Genomic DNA, 23,798 nt, shown 5'->3' with positions numbered 1-23,798 from the left:
TGGGGAAGTCCATGCTGATTTGGTTTGTGAGTATGCAAAAAAGGTTAAAAAATGGCCCCACATAACGATGGGCATGACAGTGTAAAATACAAATTAGGGAAGGGTAGGTATATGAAAAAGTAGATGAAGAGTGGGGAGTGGGGATCAATCAGAGGCAAATGCATCAAACAGGAAGAGAGGTTTTCAATCTGGTCTTTGGATTTATTTGTGATTTGTAGCTTGGTTTTCTTGTTTAAAACTGTCTTTGGTTTGAAGGTCAGGTTTTACTAGTGACCCATCTCAATCTGTCTAGGCATTTGACTGCCTCCTGCCAATATCACTACTAAAGTGCTCCTCCCTTTCCTGGCTACATTTGTATGAGTCTGGATTGCCTTTATACAGAACAAGTAAAACAACATTTCACCATGAAATGACTGCAAAAGCAGATAAGAGCCTCAGGCTCTTTCCTATTAATATCGACATTAAAGAATATTTACAAAAATGCCTCTCACTACATTTTTAGAAAGTATGTTTTTAATATTTAATCTTTCATATTAATATATGATAGTCTTATTTTAAATTTTACATAATGAAAAACTTTTTAGTTTTAATCTCTAAAATGATAAATATCACTATATATAAGCCACATAATCAAAGTTCTTTGGCATCCTCAATACATTTTTGGCATCTAAAGAGGTCTTGAAACCAAAAAGTCTTAGAACGGCTATTGTGCAAAAACCCCAATTTACTATAGTGACAAGATTAATTACACTATTCATTTGAAAATATCTCTCAAATTGAGATTATCCTGATAATAAGTAAATTACTATAGTTATTGGTCATTAACTGATAATGACCAAAACATCTCTAAAATTGTTTGCTTAAATTTAATGGAATGATATATTTCTTATTTCTTTGAAAAGTTAGACAAGAGAGCTCTAATAATAATCCAAGTAAATTAAATATGACTACCTTCCCAGATACCCTGATTGGTTTAACATTCTTTGGGGGTGTTATTTACAGTGTTACATTTCTGTGCTTTGTTACTGTTTTTTTCTTCAGAGTTAGATGAAAATGCAACAGCTAATTTGCATGTTTGCATGTATTTACAGAACATGCTTTAAAACCTTAATGTCCAGTTTGCAAACTAAGAGAAAAAATTAATTAGTGTAATTCATTATTGTACTAATTAATAATACTACATAATTCATAATATAATAGTGATATTCATGGTCAATATTCTAGTACAAAATATTTAAGCTCTTAAAATTAACGGATATGATACAATTTGAAATTGTGAGTACTAGACATATATACAGAAGGACAGTGTAAAAAGTAGGTAAAGAGCTCAGATTAAAATACAGATGACTTTGCAAAGAGTGATGGTGGAGGTAGTAGGTAAACAAACAGAATGTAGAGGGAAACGATATTCTTTATCTGTCCTAGCTGTGCTGTTACACAATGTATATTGTGAACATTGACAACCCTAAGCAATGTGTCTGTGTTCTGTATATTTGTATATACATATGTATGTGCATTCTCTATACTTATATATAAATACAAATATATATGTGGCATTATCTATACATATATATACACATATATTTATATTCCATATACTCTGTATTGCATTTTATATTTCACTTAACAAATACTTAAGATTTTTCATGGTGACATTGATAACTTTGGCAGTGTTTACGTCTCTGTAATACAATTTAAGTTCATGAAATTATTTTAAATTTATAGTATATTTTGCTCTTATTATTTTATTAAAATGAATGAAAACCTTTAAAATGTTTTTATTAGTGGAAATACAATTGAGATTATGGTACAAATTATTCCTCATTCCATAATCAGTGGATAGCCTCAATTAGGAATTCAGTTGATTTAAGCTGTTTGATTCATATCAGTTGTTGAAGAAAGAAGGAAAAAAGCAAGTGTTGAAAATGCTATGATATGTATACAGACATATATATATACACAAACACAAATACATACACAGTGTTATGTTTAATCAGTGATGAGATAGAATGGATTAATAATTAGCCAGGAAATACGCAGTGACCCAGATTCACAGATCTATGGAAGTGTTTTCAGGGATGCAGCTTCACTACAGCTTTATTTTGAGGAGAAGGGTACTCTTCAGTTTTTTTTGGGGGGGTGATGGGGAAGCAAAATTTGTAAGAATATTTTAAACATTTTACCTCCCCTCATAGTCCATTCTCCAGATAACTGCCAGTGATCTTTGAACCTGTAAAGTGGAACAAAATGGACTTTCCTACTACTGCAATTGCACTCAGGCTAAAATTCAAAATCTATGTTGTGGTATACAAAGGAAATAGCCTGTTTCCTTCCAACTACTCTGGTCTCACCTAGAATTATCTTCCCTCATTCACAATATACCTTCACAGAGGGACTATCTCAGTTCTCTGAATAGGCCATGCTTTTTGTTTGTTTGCTTTAATCTCAAAGCATTTACTCAAGCCAGTGCTTCTGTTGGAATCTCTCTCCTCATCTGGTTAATTTTTACTGATTGATAAATGTTTCCAACTCCCTTTCTCCTATACCAACACTGCCCCTCCTAGCCTAAATAATTTCCTTTTACATTGTGCTTCCTTAACTACCTGTAATTTTCTTTTACAGTACTTGTACAATGCCAGTATATATATTATTTATACATAAAAGTATTGTTTAATATATTTCTTCACTTTGGTAAATGTTTAAATTTTATTTATCCTCAAGATCTAGAATCTTTCACATAGTTACCTCAATCATTTGTTGAATGAATAGAAAAGTGAAAGTATAATCTATACTTAATTTCTTGCTCAAAAATCTGAAAAATGTCCAATTTAATATCCTGTATAATTACCATTGTTCCTTTTTTCCCAGCATGTAAATGTAATCTGTCATCTTTTGAGTTCAGTAATAAAAACTTTGTCTTTGTGTTTTGCATGTCTTTTTGAAAAACAGCCTTATTTAGATATAGCATATAAATTGTACCCACTTAAAATATATTAATTACTAGCTTTTAGCATATTTACAGATTTCTACAGCCATCACCACAATCTAATTTTGCAACATTTTTATCACCCTGAAAATAAACCCAGTACCCATTAGCAGCTACTGTCCAGCCTGCCTCTAGTCATAGACAACCCACTAATCTCCATTCTGTCTCTGTTTATCCTAGACATTTCATGTGATTGAAAACATACAACATGTGATATTGTGTGATTGGCCTCTGTTTTCTTAAATTCATTTTTCTAGTCATTCATATTCATTCACTTTTACAAAGGTATCAATCTATGATTAATTGGAAATTTTAAAAAGGATCCTTATCTACAGATAGTTAGAGAAGCCCTATTTTGATAAACATGTATGCATTGTTCATGTGGTTGCCAAACAAATGGACATTTAGGTAATAATTAGCAGTTCTAAACGTGTTTAGGTATGTGGTTAAAAACAGTCTTACCACTTGTGTACACTGACATTTCAGAAATCCATGGTAGAGGAAAGTAGAATGTCTCTGAAGTGGTTGCAGTCGAGGTGAGAGAATGACACTTAAAGTAGTGTCTTTGAGATTTTCCCCCTCACTGTAGCTCTCACAACTAAAACGTTTATCACAGGCAAGTCATCCGAATTAAAAAGCATGTACTAAAGCAATCCAGCTTTTAAAATTTTATGTTCGCATGATAAAGTTTACTTTTCTTAAATATGTATATATGTATTTGTGTAGATGCATTTGTACATAACTTATCAAATTTTTTTCCCAAAATATTTTAAGGCTGAGTCTTCACTTAGCAGGTTCTGGCCTCAAAATCAGTGATAGTAACTTCCTAGAAGATAAACTTAAATGAAACACGCACATCGATGATGATTTTTTCCTAGAAAATATGAGCAAGACTGATTTAGCATCAAAGACTTACCCATGTTTAATGTATGTCAAAATGCTTATGCTAATACAAAGAAAACAGGATATAAATGGTCAATCCACAGAATCCAAAAATTGCTGAGTTTTTATTTAAGTTTGTTTTTCTTTTAAATACTACTGATTTAACCAAAATAAAATAGGCAGGGGAAAATGTAGCTTAATATTTTCTACCTATACAACATCTAACTAGCACTGTGCTTACTATGTGACAAAGCCATCCTATCTTAAATATACTAAATCTTTTCATTCTTACAATAGCCTCATTTCTATCATTCCAATTTAAAATGGTAAGTGGTAGAGTGAGCTTTAGAACACATAGATACTGGTTCCAAACTTTATGTTCTAATTATCATAATCATCATAACCAAGTTTTTGTTAATACCAGCTTTTACACAAACACACACACAGACACACACACACACATCGTGCTTACTGTCAAAATTAAAAAAAAAAAAAACAACTGCACAGCTTAATCTCTTACCCTTCATTAGGATAAAACTCTCAGGATTTGAGTCTTCTTTCTAAGGTTATGGACAACAATGAATATTAATTAGTGATTCTTCCGGAGCCAGCTGCTTATTTCTTAGCCTTTTTCTTTCTTTGTTTCAAAACATAACCAAATGAATGATTACAATCTCTGCCTATCTTCCAAACAGTAAAGATGTGCACCACCACAGGACCACTCCGTGGGCTGCAAGAATCATGATCTCATTGCATCCCAGGTATCATTAGATGCAGAGCTCTCTCCTTAAGTTTTTCAACCCCAAGCTGGTAACATAAGCAATAGGAATGACTTTCTTTTGGCTTACTAACCCCTAAGACCAGCTTATTATAAATGGGGCATAACACTTATTGGTCCAACTGCTTTATTTTACATGATGAAAAAAAATGTTAATAAGTGTAGGTATTACTACAATCCTGTGATTGGGTCGGCGCTTGCAGACCACTGCAAGGTTATTGCTTTTCTTTTTGCCCCATTACAACATCTGTCATGAATAAACCAACTTGACATTTGTTTTGTGTTTTTTCCTCCTCTATCTAAGCAATATAATAAACACAGATAGTACTTGTAGGATACTTCCTATATATTTCTGTTGAAACAAATGGGTTGTGAGAAGTTCACCCAAAAAATTGCCTCAACCATATCTGCAATGCCTCTGGAGAATAAACTATACAACAAACTTTGTCAATTAAATTTATCTTTTTATTGGAAGATTCTTATGACAGATTCTTATCAATTATTTGTGTAACTGAAATAAGTGTGCAACTCTGGGTGTTAAAGAACAAATATTACAAAAGTTTCATAATTTCTGCCTCACTAAAATTATTCTTTGGATCACGTTATTTCTATACTACAAGCCAGGCCTGTTAAACTGATGTTGACTATTTTTAAATTAAAATCAAACCAAACCAAAATCCAGTAAGAATACCCATCAAGACAAAAATTCTTAGTTTTTCTCTATGAAAAATCTGACTCAAATTATCTCCATATTTTAAATATAAAACACTTTTTTTCTGAGATATTAAGCAACTTAAAAGGGCTACTAGTACCTTAATATCTGCTTCACAAATACCAATCACTACCTACTAAAGAAAAAAAAGGAGAAAGGTTCAAATTCATAAGTATGCCTCAAGCCACAAGAAAACAAAGGGACTCTTTCCTGGCTTTTTCATGAACTTCAAAAACTTGAATCTACTGGGCATATGGAGAAATCTATAACAACTTCAGCATTAGCTATATTTATTGATGATTTGCTTTGATCACGCTCATTAACTTTTTTATTTCAGGCTAAGCTTTACATAAATATTAAATATAAATTATTGGAACGTAAAGTTTTCTTTTCTATATTTTAAAACGTTTAGTTACTATCAATGAGTGGCCTGAATAAATAGCCCCATTATTGTTTATTTTGGTGATTATATATCTTAATTATTTTCAAGACTTTTCAGTTTTCGACAATACATGTTTCTTAAGTTTATTAGGACGTTACAGTACTGGTAATGGTAGCTTCTGTCAGAATAAGCATAATGCATCAATTATGTATGGTATATTGGTTTTGGCACAAAACTAGCACATACACAATATAGTCATACATAGACAATAAAATTATTTGTTCAATGCAACAATATCATAACATGACTAGAATGTATTAAAGGAATACATTGCTTATTAAACAGAAAAAGGGGATATTTCTTATTAATTTAAAGCAGAGAACAAATATCCATATCCTATTAAATATTTAGTTTCATGATATTCTTTTGTCATTATAGTTATGGCTGTGTTCATTCTTATTTATCTACCAGAATACTTTACAAGAGAGATGAAACCATATATTTAGTTCAGCTATAAATACAAAGACAATGGCTCAAAAAGAAATTCTATGTAAGTTACATCCGTAAGCTTTTGAATAACCAGAAAGTTCAGTCTATGTCTATCTATCAACCTATTTATCTGTCTACCTACCTATCATCTGTCTGTGTTATTGACAGATGCTTGTGTACACATATGGAATCCAGAGAAACATGCAAATCCCTTTTCCCCTCAAGCAGCATCTATTTGGCCTCTTTCCCCTCTGCCTTCCCCATGGGAGTTTACGTTTTAGACTCTCAGTTGCTTCCAGAGGTATTCCTAGCGAAGACCACTGTTGTATTGGTGGAAAGAGAGTCATGGATGGGGCTAACAGGAAATGCTGTATCATAAATATTGTCATAGATGAGGATTAATCTACAATGATAGAAAGGAGGAAGAGATGAGGATGAGATTTGCTGTACTGTGCTTGGCATACAGAAGACAAATGCAAATATTATTTTGATCAGCATTACAGAATAATTCAAGTTTTAGACTAAATCAATTTTCTTGTATTCCTTTATTTTCCTCAGCTATGACCAAGCAGGAAGCGTAGCAACATTTTTCGTCAATGTGTATCCATTTCCTGTTGTATTGAATGTTTTTTTATGCTGATTGATTATAGATCAGCCCTTGTTCTGGTATTATGTGTGTCATGCATTTCCTGTTGAAGATCAGGCCATGCCCATTTAACTCAAACATATATGCCATGATGTCAGTACTTTCGTCTAAAACTTTTTATTTATTATTAAGAACATGCTTATTTTGAAAAATCAAGAAATACACACAAGAGAAGAAATAAAATTAAATCCACCAATCTCAGACTGGCAACAAAACAAACATCCATCCACAGTAGAATGAATAAATAAACTGTGTTGTATTCATACAATGCTACATTGCGCAGCTAAGAAAATGAATGAAATTATAGTGACACACAACAAAAATGGTAAGTTTCACAAAAATAATGAGGGAAAGAAGCATATATTACATGCAATATGTTTTCATTTATAAATTACCAAAACCAGCAGCACTAACCTAGGTTAGCATTGGGCAGAAGGGTTGATTAGGTGAAACTGCAAGGTAGTCTTTGTGAGCCCTAGAAGAGATCATCTATTTTCTTTCTTGGATGATGTTTCTTGGATGATGTTGGATGATGTAAATTAGGTAAAATTCATTGGTTTTTCTTTTTATTTTTAATGTAATGAGGCAATACACATTTTTTAAAAAATCACCATTACTATAACACTAAAACTTCTCAACCAGAAATCCTTAGTCAAGACGTGTTTTGGAGTTTGGAAATGTTAATATTTTAGAAAGTCAGTACAGTGCATGTTCAACTCCAGTGGGGTCTGGGGCAGCATCTAATTATCAATATTGGTATCTGCACACCAAAAATATGACTATTCAAATGAAGAGAGATATACAAAGACTCAACAGATTCATAGCAACCAAGACCAGTGTTTCCACCAAATAAGTTCAAGTCTATTACTAATATGTCTCATATTTTTAAAAGCTTAATTACTGTTAAATATGATCAAATTTCTTTTTAGTTGTGTTTTTGTACACATACAGTTAGATGGCAGAAATAAGATCTCTTATGTGGTAGCACAATAGGATGACTATAGTTAATAATAATTTATTGTATATTTCAAAATAGCTAGAGAAGTAGATTTGGAATGTTCCCAACACAAAGAAATAATAAATATTTCAGGTGATTGATATCTCAATTAACATGATTTGCTAATTACACATTGTATAACTGTATCAAAATATCACATGTAACCTCTAAAAATGTACATCTATTATGTATCTATAATTTTTTTCTTTTTCAAAGCTCTCCATGGTGCTGGCAGTAGGGAATGCTCAGCAAGTTCTAGCCTCTAAAAAAAATTGCTATTTAGCAACTATTGAGATAATCATATAGATGTTTCCCATTTTGACAATTAATGTAGTTAGATATGGCTTTGGATTCGATTTCTTATGTTGAGGTATCTTTGTATAATGTGAATGAATGCTATTCAGTCATGGCCATCCATCTTTTAAAATATTCTTCCATTTCAACTGCTAATACTGTACTTGGGGTTTCATATTCTAAGTTTAAAACGTGAGGTTCGTTTGTTTCTCTTTGTGCTCACCTTCATGGTAAGTTAGTAAGACTTCAAAGAATCCATTCTGGTTTTTTTTAATGATAGGCAATTAATTCACACTTTACTTCGTTCTACTTAGTGTTGTTTCCCTAAGTTTATTTTTTATTTATATTACAGCTTATTGAGTTAAATCATTTGCTATTTTTAAATTCTTTAGCATAATAATTTAAAAAGCTGTTTTTAAATTCTTTCACTGTCTATAGCTTTGTCTTTATTCCAAAGACTTATCTATGGTAATTATTATTTTTCTTTTTAGTGAGTTTGTTTTAAATTGTAATGATTAAAGTGCTTAAAAGTAAAAACATTCATTATAGTGGCCTTTATTAGTTTCTGATATTCATTCTCCAATTCTGTATTATGTCTGTCTCATCACAGATATTCCTCAATTTAAGCCCCATTTGAGAAGGTACAATACCATTGTTTATGTATCAAACCTAAAAGTTTTATGATCAATATCTCTTTTTTAAAAAATCATAGCGATGTTTACATTGCTCCAAAAATTGGTTTGAGGAGTAATAAAATTGACCTCATTTTCTGTTTAGCTTTTAATGATTCCATATTATATCTATATATATTTGGCACTAGAACTCTGTTACCATTTCCAAAAGAATGGACAGATTTGTTAGCTGCTAGTGATATTAGAAAACTGCATGTAATAACTGGCATAAACTGGAATTCAAACTGAGAAATAGCTCTTCGGAAACTTTCTAAACCAGTGATATTCCACTCCGTTAGCAGTAATGACATTTTCTGAAGCAACGCTTTTGAAAACTGCTTTCGTCGGTGTGAATATATTGAATGGATAGATATTCTCAGGCAGAATCACTCTATAACCATGCCCAGAGCCTATAAAGTGAGGTAAATAGAACCCTTTCTTAATGCCACTGGCTTTCAGCAAGGCCTTACACTTATGTAATGATAATTTTCTTCAGGATTAGAAAATGCCTGTAAGCTAAATGGGAGTGAAAAAGAATGCAACCAAAAAAAAAAAAAAAAGAAAAAGCCAAAAAGATTTTGCTTAAGGTCTCTAACTAGTTTTAATTATCTACAGTTCATTTTTGCTTTAACGGAACAAGAAAATTTCCTATGTACCTTAAATGCCTTTCCCAAAGATATCCCTCTTTGCTCTTTGTATTTCATTGTGATTCAGTGTGTCTCAATTAAAATATCATTTCTCATGTTTGTAAGGGCTAATAAAATGCAAAAACCATATATTGAATGCTTGCAGCGTTTTAGTCATGATACAAACTGCTTCACATGTATTAATCCTCATTTAATCCTCATATCAGCTCTATGACTCAGGTATTAACATTATCCACATATCACAGATAAGAAAAATACATCAAAGAGAAATTATTTGACTTCTTTAAGTAACACAGATGAAGCTAGAACTTAAAGGTAGTCTGGTTCTAGAAACCATGCTGGCCCCAAAATAGCACACTGGAAAAAGTCATTAGGCACAAGTGACTTGCAAAATGTTCATGGATATTCCATGTTAATTAATCTGAAATTTAACAAAAAGTGCTTTTAAAAATTAGATTAAAATTTTTCAAATTTTATTTTTTACAAATAAAAAAGAGCCATAAGTGAATCACAGAAACAACACAGCAAATAATGTTTAAGACTTTCTTTGCTTCATGTAACTTTGTTATTTTTAAATAAAAGTAACTCACAAAATGTAGAAATAATTTAAAACACATAGCTTTAAAGAATATACAAGTGTAATTTAAAATAGGCAGAAAGAAAACTTTTCATTGGGAAAACCTAAGCTTATAGGGAAGACAAAATATTCATGGCTGGCTGGATGTGGTGGCTCATGCCTGTAATCCCAGCACTTTGGGAGGCCGAGGCAGGCGGATCACGAGGTCAGGAGATCGAGACCATCCTGGCTAATACAGTGAAACCCGTCTCTACTAAAAATACAAAACATTAGCTGGGCATGGTGTCGGGAGCCTATGGTCCCCACTACTCGGGAGGCTGAGGCAGGAGAATGGCGTGAATCCGGGAGGTGGAAGTTGCAGTGAGCTGAGATCGCACCACTGCCCTCTAGCCTGGGCAACAGAGTGAGACTCCATCTAAAAAAAAAAAAAAAAAAATTCATGACCCTATCATCTCAGCCCAAAACTCCTGAAGCTGATTAGCAACTTCAGCAAAGTCTCAGGATACAAAATCAATGTGCAAAAATCACAAGCATTCCTATACACTAACAATGGACAGAGAGCCAAATCATGAGTGAACTCCCATTTACAATTGCTACAAAGAGAATAAAATACCTAGGAATACTGCTAACAAGAGATGTGAAGGACCTCTTCAAGGAGAACTACAAACTACTGCTCAAGGCAATAAGAGAATACATAAACAAATGGAAAAACATTCTATCCTCTTGGATAGGAAGAATCTGATTCGTGAAAATGACCATGCTGCCCAAAGTAATTTATAGATTAAACACTATTTCCATCAAACTACCATTGAAATTCTTTGCAGACTTAGAAGAAACTACTTTAAATTTCATATAGAACGAAAAAAGAGCCCGTATAGCCGAGACAATCCTAAGGAAAAAGGACAAAGCTCGAGGCATAACGCTACCTGACTTCAATCTATACTACAATCTACAGTAACTAAAACAGCATGGTACTGGTACCAAAAGAGACATATAGGCCAATGGAAGAGAACAGAGACCTCAGAAATAATACCACACATCTACAACCATTTGATCTTGAAAAAACCTGACAAAAACAAGCAATGGGGAAAGGATTCCCTATTTGATAAATGGTACTGGGAAAACTGGCTAGCCACATGCAGAAAACTGACACTGAATGCCTTCCTTACACCTTATGCAAAAATTAACTCAAGATGGATTAAAGACTTAAATTTAAAACTCAAACACATAAAAGCCCCAGAAGAAAACCTAGGCAATACCATTCAGGACATAAGCATGGGCAAAGACTTCATGACTAAAACATCAAAAGCAATCGTAACAAAAGCCAAAATTGACAAATGGGATCTAATTAAACTAAAGTGCTTCTACACAGCAAAAGAAACTATCATCAGAGTAAACACGCAACCTACAGAATGGGAGAAAATTTTTGTAATTTAACTATCTGACAAAGGTCTAATATCCAGAATCTACAAGGAGCTTAAACAAATTTACAAGAAAAAAACACCCCATCAAAAAGTGGGCAAAGGATATGAAAAGACACTTCTCAAAAGAAGACATTTATGTAGCCAACAAACATATGAAAAAAAGCTCAAAGTCACTGATTATTAGAGAAATGCAAACCCAAACCACAATGAGATACCATCTTACACCAGTCAGAATGACAATTATTAAAAAGTCAAGGAGCAGTAGATGCTGGCAAGGCTGTGAAGAAATAGGAACACTTTTATACTATTGGTGGGAATGTAAATTAGTTCAACCATTGTGGAAGACAGTGTGGTGATTCCTCAGGGATCTAGAACCAGAAATACAATTTGACCCAGCAATCCCATTACTGGGTGTATACCCAAGGAATATAAATCATTCTGCTATAAAGACACATACACACATATGTTTATTGCAGCACTATTTACAATAGCAAAGACATGGAACCAACCCAAATGCCCGTCAATGATAGACTGGATAAAGAAAACATGGCACATACACGCCATGGAATATTATGCAGCCATGAAAATGAATCAGATCATGTCCTTTGCAGGGATATGGATGATGCTGGAAGCCATCATCCTCAGCAAACTAACACAGGAACAGAAAACCAAACACCACATGTTCTGGTAAGTGAAAGTTGATCAGTGAGAACACATGGACACAGGGAGGGGACCAACACACACCAGGACTTTTGGGGGGTGTGGGACAAGGGGAGGGAGAGCATTAAGAAACATATCTAATGCATGTAGGGCTTAAAAACCTAGATGTTGGTTTGATAGGTGCAGCAAACCACCATGGCACACGTATACCTATGTAACAAACCTGTGCACACGTATCCCAGAACTAAAGTAAAATAGAAAAAAAAATCATCGCCCTCTATTCTTTAGAACAATTTAATAAAATGTTGTTCCAATATGATCTTTAAATGCTAAGCATAGTTCATAACATTTTTTGATAAATCTATATATCAAAATGCTGGCAAACAAACATTTTGTTATCTGGCAATAAAAAAGAAAAACTTAAGCTTAAGTGTAAGAAATTTTCATTAAAGCAATTCTCCCTGTGTTGTTGCTTTGTCTCTGTACTACTGTATGTAAGTCATTAACTTTTGGTGTCAAGTGGAAGAAATTCAATTCAAACCCAACTACACAGGCATACAAGGGAAATGTTTTGGAAGGTTCATGTAATTTTAAAACATCATGGTGCAGCTGGTAGGACTTTCTTTTGATTTCACCTCTCTCTCTCTCTCTCTCTCTCTCTCTCTCTCTCTCTCTCTCTCTCTCTCTTCCTCCCTCCCTCCCTCCCTCCCTCCCTCCCTCCTTTGCAGGCTTATTTTTCTCAGACTGAATCCTTCCTTGTTTAGAGAACTTAGGTACTGGCAATTACTAAGCTTCATGAGTTTTGCAACTGAAGACATGAACACATTCTTTCTCTCATTCTACATTTTAAAATTTCTTAGAATGGCTATAATTGCTCCAGCTTAGTCCAGGTGCCAGTCCTTAAAACATTCAACTTTCTCCATGGTACTGGAGTCTATAATAACATAAATTATTTTATTCCTGTGACTGGGTGGCTGAGAGCAAAGCAGTGATGTGGTTTCCAGAAGAAGTTGGAGTTCTTGGCCGGGCGCTGTGGCTCACGCCTGTAATCCCAGCACTTTGAGAGGCTGAGGCAGGTGGATCACGAGGTCAAGAGATTGAGACCATCCTGACCAACATGGTGAAACCTCGTCTCTACTAAAAACACAAAAATTAACTGGGCATGGTGGCGAGCCTGTAGTCCCAGCTACTCGGGAGGCTGAGGCAGGAGAATTGCTTGAACCTGGGAGGCGGAGGTTGCAGTGAGCTGAGATCGCGCCACTGCACTCCAGCCTGATGACAGAGCGAGAATCCATCTCAACAAAAGAAAAGAAAAGAAAAGAAAAGAAATAGGAGTTCAATAGAGATATTCAGTAACCTGCTATAATTTTTGGCACTACTCTTTGAAAAAAGACTCCATGTCTTAAATAGCATATATGATAATTTCACACTAGTTAAAAGCATACCTGCTATATGTTAAAATTTATTTTACTATTAACTTCACTTTGTTTTGATGATTCTCATAGACTATGTAACATAGGGTATTCAATTATGCATTTAGCAGGCAAGATACATGGAGATATATGTGAGTTTTATAAAGAACTTTACAAATGTTCATGTAACCACAAAATAAGTATGTTCTTTAAATATGCTTTAATTTTTTTACCAAATATTTATTTAGCCTGACAGCTTACTTCACTCTATTTCAGGTAATGAATGAAAGGGAAAAAATAAAGCCAAACACCTGCCTTCAAGTTGACTACCAGAGTCTGCTTGTTAAATTTATAGAACATTTAGGTTGAGCATTTGCCACCACGCCCAGCTAATTTTGTTTTTGTATTTTTAATAGAGACGGGATTTCACCCTCTTAGCCGGGATGGTCTCAATCTCCTGACCTCGTGATCCACCTGCCTCGGCCTCCCAAAGTGCTGGGATTACAGGTGTGAGCCACCGTGACCGGCCAAGCCCCTTCCACAGTTTATAGGCATCACATTTTTATCAAACTAAATTATTGTCCATTAGCTAACTCAGCCTCTAAGCAGACCACTGTTGATTACATTACTGTAGTAAGCTGACTTCTCTGGCTAATTTTGCCTTAGTAACTTCTCTCATATATAGAAATTTTTCCATGGTATTTTGCTTGGGGTCCCTTTTCCCTTTTTTCAGTTCATGTTTTCTTTTATTTATTGTGATCTTACAGAAACAGTTTGCATATCTGCTGGGTTCTAGTTCAAAATTAAAATTGCTTGGGGATTGGGGGTGTGGTGATAGAAAAGACAGATGTATTTTAAATATGCATCCTTATTTAGCTTTATTCTTTATTTCTTATGCAAGGAGCTGCTTCAAGGAGTCTATTTCAGTATTGCTAGAGGAAAATTAACCTTCTGACTTACCTTTTTTTACAGAACTCCTGCTCATTACAATGATCACATTTTGTGAGTTTGATTATCTTCATGGAATCTATCAGGTAAGGGGCCAATGAGGTCATAATATCTGTTTTTAAATACTCTGGGAAATAATTATTAAATACTCATATTTTAGAAATACTCATACATTTCTAAAAAAGAGAGATTTGTCTCTATTCCCACATCTCTATTATAATCATTTTAATTTCTTAGTATGTGTAATATCCTATGTTTAAAGCAGGAAAGAACTTGAGTTGTAAATATTTTCATTAAAGCCCTTTCTCTAGTTTAAAAATATTTAGAATTTTTTGTACTTGACTAATTCTTACTTTTTGTTAGACAGCTTTTTCACTAAAATAGCCTTATCTAAAATTATATTATGTGAGAATTTAAAACATTATCTGCATATTTTTTGAGAAAATATGAATTGTTAAAAATATGATTTTCCACATTGTGAAGGACTTCATAGAATCTTCCTCTTGTTAAGAGTTTTTGCCAGTTAAAATAGTGCCCATTAACCAATAATTTTTTTTACAACTCTAGCAAATACAAAGCAAAATCCTTTGTTTTGAATTTGAGTAACTATGAACCATTCTATGCAAATGTTTCAGAATCACATAAACAAATATCATATATAGATGGACCTAAATATATACAATTTTTTTAAACAGCCAAGGTAAACGTCTCTATTTTTTCCCTTTATTGGAGAAAATGCTACTAGCCATGCCATATAGTCAAAAAAATCTGCCTTTAACAAAATTATGTTTGGAATATATTAGCAGCTCTGTGCCAGATTTCATTAGTTTACAAGACTGTAATTCCAGTTTTTCTTTAAAAAGCATAGCATCAGCAAAATACTCTCTGGTTTGCATCAATTTATATATTTAATTGAACCACCTGATTTTACAACAGCAAAATATTTTCACACAATCCACAACCCCCATTGAGAGGTAATAGATTTGTAAAGCCAAATGTGGGAGTCCCAATGTTTCTACCAGTTTCATTTAAATTTATGATTTAATTGGAATTATTGTAAGAAGAGGATTGTAGCAGTATCACAACAGGTAAACCTGGACCTCCAATGGTGATTTGATATTTGTTTTGTAAAAGCTGAATGTCTAATGATATTGATGAAAATATTTAGCCTCTCTTATAAATTTTTTCAATATCTCTACTTTTAGTCATATTACCCATATACTTGGAATATGGCATGTTTCCAAGTAAAAGATTATTTCAACAATTCTCCTGGTTGTTTGCATATTTTATGTTTCTTGATTTTTAAATTGGATTTTTATATCAGGTTACTGAAGTTTTTTGTTATTGCCATAAACCTACTTTGATTGCTTACATTTTTTGTGTGCTATTATTTATGCTAGAAAGCACTACTGGAATGAGTGAAATAAAATTTAAATGTGTCACTGTCCTTTGCTGAAATAAAATTCTAATAAAGGCTGACAAAGTCAGGTTTGAATGTATATAGCCGTATATAAAATATGCCAAATGGAAATATTGATCCTTTGTAAGTCTTTTGCTAGCTTTTGATTTTAAAAACTATGCAAATATTAGAAATATAATGTTTAGCTTTACTTCCAGTTTTTAGTGGAAAAATGATAAAAAGTAACTGGTTTATTTGCAACTATTTTATTAATTAAGGTGTTATATTTTAAAAAACATAATGCCATAAATTTTTTTTTTCAAATTTCACCCTTTTCTCATAGATGTGAGTCATTTTCTTTAGAAGGAAATAAATGTTAACTTACAACTTAAAATAAACCCTAGCACTGAAGATAAAATTCCAATGACATCTCAAACTTTCCCATCTTGCTGTCTGGGATGGTGGATATTGTGATTTCTACTTTATTACGGTAACTAAAGCCAAAAAAAAAAGCACTGGGATACATTTCCTGGAGGGAAGAAAGCAGTTGTGTCTTCCATAGTTCTCCTGGCTCAAAATGGTCCTTTTAAAAGGAAAACAAAAGGGTTATAATCTGTGAAGTAAAGTGCACATTAAAATGATATGATATTCACTGCACATTTCACGTATCTTGTAATAATTCCAAATCTGCAAGATATTTCCTAATTCTCACAATGTAAGCCCAGAATCCCTTTTCAGAACCTCTCATTGTCCAATTCCCAATGGTGTGTTTCCATGCAATTTCGATCCAATCTAGCTAATTCCTTTCCAATCATGATGTTTGCTCAGCAGTTCTTTGAGGCTGAGTTTACAAAAACAAAAATGCTTATTCAATTCTGATGGTTAATATTGAGTGTCAACTTGATTGGATTGAAGGAAGTGAAGTATTGTTCCTGGGTGTGTCTCTGAGGGTGATACCAAAGGAGATTAACATTTGGACTGGGAGAGGCAGACTCACCTTCAATCTGGGTGGGCACGATCTAATCAGTTCCCAGCACAGCAAGAATAAAGCAGGCCGAATAATGTGGAAGGACTAGACTTGCTAAGCCTTCCAGCCTTCATCTTTCTCCCGTGCTCATGTTGCCTGTCCTTGAATATTGGACTTCAAGTTCTTCAGCTTTTAGACTCTTGGACCAGTGGTTTGCCAGGGGCTCTTGGGCCTTCACCCACAGACTAAACGCTCCACTATTGGCTTCCCTACTTTTGAGGATTTGGGACTCAGATTGGCTTCCCTGCTCCTCAGTTTGCAGATAGCCTATTGCGAGACTTCACCTTGCGATCCTGTGAGTCAATACTCCTTAATAAATTCCCTTTCACATGTACATCTATCCTATTATTCTGTCCCTTTAGAGAACCCTGACTAATACACCAGTTCACTTAAAATTTGAGTCATTGCTTATGGCAATAATTAGGAAACACATTCAGAAGGGTTAGTGACTTTTTTGACAAACGATTTTTTTCTTTGAAATTATGTCAGTAATACTTCATCAGGAGTTCCAATTTGATAAGGGTGGCTGCACAGCCCAAGCTCAAAGATGGGATAATTTTTCCATTGAAAGAACCATTATGAGCACCATCTGTCAAGGTCCTAACCCATTTATTTATTCAAGTGGAAGCCTGAGTTGCTTTATTACCTGTACCTGTTGCCACCCTTATAGTCTTCAGTGCTGAAACTGGAAGAAGCAAAATAAAGATTACAGTTTTTCTGAAAATTGAAGGGTAACTACTACTTTATTGATATAATTCATATGGAAATTTCACGTTCTTCTTTAAGAACAATGATCTGTGCCTGCATGGAATGGGAATCTAGAGGAACACAACCATGTGCTTGGCTTGAAAAAGAAAAATATCTTGTTCCATCTACCTCATTTTACTCCACCAAAATTAGACTTTAAACAACAAATAAGAGTATTTAAAAAATAGCATTTCATTAACTATCACATCAAAGTGGAATTTGCTGTTAAAAAATAATGTAACCTACACCTTCAGGTGTCATCTAATTTATGTCATTTTTCATTGTCTCTTCTAATCTTCACTGCCAAAATATATACACTTTTTCTCTAATTTCTTATAAGACTTTTACTTTTGTTCCCATACCATGTATCGACATACTTTTAAAAACGGTTCCTCCTTGCTCTTCTTACTTTGTTTAAATGGGAAAATTTCTTATACACGAGTAAATGGAAATTGAGTTAACCTGTGATCTGCCAAGGTCCGTTTTAAACATCATTACTCACTAAGTTGCGCACATCAAAAAATGATTAAGTGTTTCATAAAAGGGACAATGGCATAAAAATGGGCTGAATAACAAAGTTGAGATTTATTCATTTTCTCTTCTAGCTCTAAATTTTAATTTCTGGACAAACACTGGCTATGGTATAAAGTTTAGAAGCACATGTTTCCAACAAATCAACTAAGAAACTATATCTCATTTGCCAAAACTAGAAACATTAACATCTCCTTATTCTTTGTGTTTTTGTTAGAAATAAAGAACGTAGGTGACTGGGGGGGGGGGTAAATCAGTTATTTTATGGTTGTCATCTACTCTTTCTATTCAGGAAAGCATAATTTCCTCCTGGAAGGAAACAGATTTTATGCCTCAGGCTGGACATAAATCAAACAGAAATGCTATAGCATAGACGGTAATTTTATAAACTATCATGTTGTGGAAAATAGAGTTAAGCTGCAATCTATGATGCAGTTACCGTCCCTCTAAGGGATAATTGAGTAATGGGCAGGCAGCTCTGAAGAGCTTTTGGTGTTGCGATCTTTTGACACATCCAGAGAATGACTAGGCTCTTTTAGGTAAATGATTTGGGCAAGTTTTCATAGTGGCTTTTGTACTACAAATGTTGTTTAGCCAAGCCATGTATAGCTGTTTCTCAACATGAATAGATTTTAAAGCTATTTTTAAAAGAGTGTTTTCTCCCAAAGAATTTATCTTAAAAATATAATAGCTATTATATTAACAGTTCTGAAAACTGAGTCATTCCTTTAAAAAGTTTTACATTAAAAAGAAGAAAATTTTCATTACAAGTTTTTAGAACTAGAATAAATTTTATTGAAGTAGGATACATATGTAAAATTTCATAGGGTTCTTAATATTATAGTTTAAAATGACATAAATCTAACAGGACATTATGAACCAGCTCTAGGAAAACTGATCAGTTGGGACAAACGCTGGGATATTAAATCATTATTTTTAGCATTTAGCTTACATTTTTTATATTCAAAGAATTGTCACCTCTCAACTGCCCAGTATGCTCATGGCTTATAGTTTTAGCTTTTTGGCTTGTTCCCTGCTTCCTGCCTTCTGGGTACTTCACAAAGTCATCAGGCATCTTCATCACAGCTAGTCAGAAGGGGAAAAAAATGGTGTGACTTTCAAGTCAGTCAATTTCATTCTTTATTCCTAGTACTTTTTAATTTTTTTAACAGACCAGTGGAGGATAGTTTGAAATCATCGTCTAACTCAGATATCACATTAACTTCTTCTGTCTCATTTATATTGGGTCACTTGAAATTATAAATATTATTCACTTTTGACAACTTGAACACAGAACGTAGTTTTAAAGACATATTTTTGTGTTCAAAATACACTGCATTTTAGGGAAGGCTTGGCAAATTTTTGCCTGGTTACACTGTCATATTCTGCCAGATACTTTAATTGTAAAGTTAATGTATGTTTATTTTAAGGAACCGAATCATAATGAGGGATATTAATTTTCTTCCTATTCATTGGAATGACTAATTTCATTTTCTAGAAGAAATTATAGTGAACTCACATTGGTGTGCATTCTTCCACAATGTTTCTTTTTTTTTTTTCTTTCATAAATGGGAGCTACTGTGTATTTTGTTTTAACCTTGATTAATTTCTTAGCTAAATAACAAAATGAGTATTTTTCCATTTAGAGTAATATAAATCAACCTCTTTAATTTAAACCACTAATAATTATTGTAATGTTTGTATATACAAAAATTCATTTATCCAGTCTCAAATAAAAGGACGTTTAGGCCACAGAAAATTTTCGTGCTTATAAACCATGCCAAGATAATGCCTGTATCTATCTAACTCTATACCTAGCTAGCTAGCTAGCTACTGTGTGAGTGCATCTGTTGGATAAATTTCTAGAAGTAAAAATATTGAATGAAAAGTTATGAAAATTTAAAATTTTTATGATATTGGCAAGTTGTTCTTTAAATACTTCAATTTATTTTTCAAATGTTACAAAATGTCAGCTATATTTCCCAAAGAAAACATGACAAAAATAAAAGTTGGAATGTGATAAATATGGTGAATGAATGCAAAAATGAATGTTTAAGAATTTTTTATTTGTATCAATTCAACACATCAGAATAAAAGCATTTTGGCACTAACAAAAGTTTTTCATATATGCACACTCAAGTGCCTCTATCTATACTTTGTATGTATATGTCTGTGTGTTTGTGTGTGTGTGTGTGCAGCACTACTGGTGATGAATAAGGTTCTAACATCTCAAAGTTCCACAACTTATTTGACTCAACTGATATAAAAATATAAATTATAATTTAATGAGATTTTCTGAACAATGTCAAGTCTGTTGAAATGGACAATGACATACTTTGTAAACAATTGTGAATGATGATAAGATCATGTAAATTTAATACATTGTATAAAAAAGAAATCCTAAGTTATGAATGTTGTAATTTAATATTATCAATAGTAATAATTCATTTACCCCAGTATTCATTTATTCAAACATCTATTAAGTATCAGTTTCATGTGTGGTAAATTATGTAAAACAACTCAAATCATACTTATCTTCAAGGAGAGCACAGTATAGTGAAAAAACATATGAATAACTAAACTATAACAGATTTTATAAGAGCAGTCATGAAAGTACGACAGCAGAGACTTAGGGGCCAAAAAGAGAAGAAAGCCAATAACTAATGCATTTGTTTAATAAAGTAGCAATGTTGATTTTCAACATTCTAGATACTGAAAACAATAGTCATGCACACACATATATATCTATATTATCTATCTATATCTAAATGATATCTATCTATCTATCTATCTATCTATCTATCTATCTATCTATCTATCATGGCTTTCTCTATATCACAAGTTTGTGAATCATCTCTAAAGCTTTTATAGCTTTTTTGTTTTCTCTAACATTTTTTCCAGTTCTTCCTTGTCAATCCATGGAGAGCATCCTTGGCTGTCTGCCATACTGATTGCAGATTGTCTCAAAACTCTCCTGCACAAATTTCTAAACACCCTAATAGGGCAGTATTATCCATTTGAAAATCACTGTTTCAAACAGGGATTTCTATTTATTCTAGCTATAATAATCATGTTATTCAATTTAATTTTTTCTAGTTTTACTTACAATATTATCATAAATGATGAAATTGTGAGACGAGTAAAGTAGAAGAAATTGTATCACCATTAAAAAATATCAACGGCTAATATCTGTCTTTGTATATTTATTTGTTTTTAAAAAAACAGTATTGAAATAATTTTATTTTATTGTGGATTAATACTGGAGGAAAATCTGACTCTTACAGCAGTATCTAAGCATAGCATTAAAATAAAATATTTATGTACATATTCTGGTGTACAATATTATTTATGTCTTGTTAGTGCTAATATCTTCTTCTTTTTCATTATATTACTTCAATTTTTTTATTTTCTTAACTCAGTCACCATATGTTTTGTCAACATCAGGCTGCATTCCCTTTAATGAACATATCTTTCTGAAGTCTCTATTTTTCCTACTACTTCAAAGGCACATCCCCATGTCTATATTCTGTGGTTCTATCATTCTGCAAGGGCTAGAACTAGGGTCACTTCCATTATAAACTAAAGCCAGTCAGTCAACTCTATGTTCCTTGGCACTTGTTCATGACTCTATAAGGTGTTCATCAAGTATGATATTTTAGTTTTTGTAACAAACAAGTGTTCTTTAGGTTCAAGTTCTTGAAAATTGCTATTACATATCATTTATTTTTAAATCTCCCTTAATATTTAGTAGGTAACAGTAATACTGGTTTAAAATAACAATATAATAAAAATTGTACTCACAAGTTTTATATAACATTGTGTTTGTAAAAGCTAGCTCAACAAAGGGTTTTATCCGTAAAAACTTGTGTTGATGGCTTTTCAGTTTCCCAGAAGGAACTTAGAATACAGTAGGCATTAAAGAAATAAATTAATTTTTCTATTGATCATCATCATCTAGCGTGGCCTCTAATGTAGTGCTTCTTAACCTTACCATTCCCAGTCCTCTCTTTTATATCATGAAATAAAATGCATAGATAATATAACCAATCCACACAATTAACCGTCTCTCAAAAATCAATACAGTGCTGACTATGATATAAAGAAGAAGTCTTTTAATACATAAATCTTCAGGTATAACTATACTAGAAAATTTCAGTACAAAATGTTGAGGTATAACTACACTAGAAAATATAATAAAGTAGTTGAGTGTTTGCATTTGTATATAAGAATGCAGCAGCTACAAATGCACACTGGTAGAGTTGTTTTGGAAGCTAAAATAGCATGACCAATATTGCTATGGGAAGCATGAGAAAAAGAAGTGCAAAAGAATTCTTGATAAAGTGCTGAGTTACTTCCAAAAAGTATAATTTCTTGATTTACACAGTATTTGAACTTCCCTCTTTAAATGTGTTTGCAAATACTTTGTGTTTATATGTAAACTAGAGTGAGATTATAGACTAAAATCGTTATACTTTTTACACATGCAAAAATTGTTCAGTGGCCATTTATAAGTCAGATGGGATAGGGGACCATTCTTCCTTGTCCCTCCATGGAGAGCAGCCTTGGCTTTCTGCCTTACTGAATGCAGATTTTCCAACAATATCCCGCACAAATTTCTGAAACACCCAAATAGGGCAGTAGTATCTCTTTTGGAAAGCAATGTTCTAAACAGAGATTTCTATTTAGTTATCAAAATCATGTTATTTATTTTCTTGTAGTTTTAACTACAGTATTAGTATCAATGATGAAACTGTGAGAATAGTAACATATAACAAATGGTATCACCATTTAAAAATAAGAATGGCTAATATTTGCCTTGTATATTAATTTGTTTTTGAAGAAATAGGATTGATAATAATTATTTAATTTTGGTGTGGATGAATATTGGAGGAAAACCTGACTCTATTACAGCAGTATCTAAGCACTGCATTAAAAGAAAACATTATTTATGTACAAGAGTTCCCTTAAATTAATATGTCAAAAGTTAACCCCAGATGTGATGTCTTTAGAGGAGGGGCTTTTGGGAGGTGATTAGGCTACAGCACTCATGAATGGGATTAGTATCCTAATAAAAGACTTACAGAGGGATCCTGTGCAACTTCTGCCATGTGAGAACACAGCTAAAAGATGTCATTTATGAACGAAGAAGAAAGCCTTTACCGCAAATCGTATCTACTGGCATCTTGATCTTGGGGTTCCCCATCCCCAGAACTTTATTAAATAAGTTTCTGTTGTTATAAACCACCCAAGCTATGTGGTAGTCTATTATTTAAGCCTAAATGGACTAGCACATTATGTAAATGTTAGGTTAGAGCATTAGTTACATTTTGTATGTCTTTTGCAATTAAAAAGTATCTATGGCTCAAATTGAAAGAATACATTTCTGGACATGCAGGAGACAGAAAATGTAACCATTTGCAAATTAACAATCATTAAATCACTTGGAGAAAGTCCCTGATGATCTATAGCTTTAAAAATCATTTAAGTGGCAAAATATCAAAAGCAGTGAAATTATTATGTGTGCTGAGTTACATTTTAATGAAATGACCCTACATTCAATGCATTGATTGTATGCTCCAAAATTTTTCT

At 33.0% G+C, this 23,798-nt stretch overlaps 1 protein-coding gene across 1 annotated transcript in view; it reads left to right on the top strand.

The window, feature by feature from the left end:
* LOC144340642 (uncharacterized) overlaps positions 1-23,798 on the top strand; it is a 260,636-nt gene that overhangs the window by 104,336 nt on the left and 132,502 nt on the right. Inside the window, exon 4 of the mRNA XM_078001066.1 lies at positions 14,530-14,591. Within this exon, the coding sequence (XP_077857192.1) occupies positions 14,530-14,591 (62 nt within the window). The remainder of the gene's footprint in view (positions 1-14,529; positions 14,592-23,798) is intronic.

This window comes from Macaca mulatta, chromosome 4 (genome assembly GCF_049350105.2).
Source record: "Macaca mulatta isolate MMU2019108-1 chromosome 4, T2T-MMU8v2.0, whole genome shotgun sequence".
In the NCBI taxonomy this organism is placed as follows: Eukaryota; Metazoa; Chordata; class Mammalia; order Primates; family Cercopithecidae; genus Macaca; species Macaca mulatta.
Note: the sequence above shows the minus strand (reverse complement) of the source record. Positions and strands in the feature narration are given on the sequence as shown.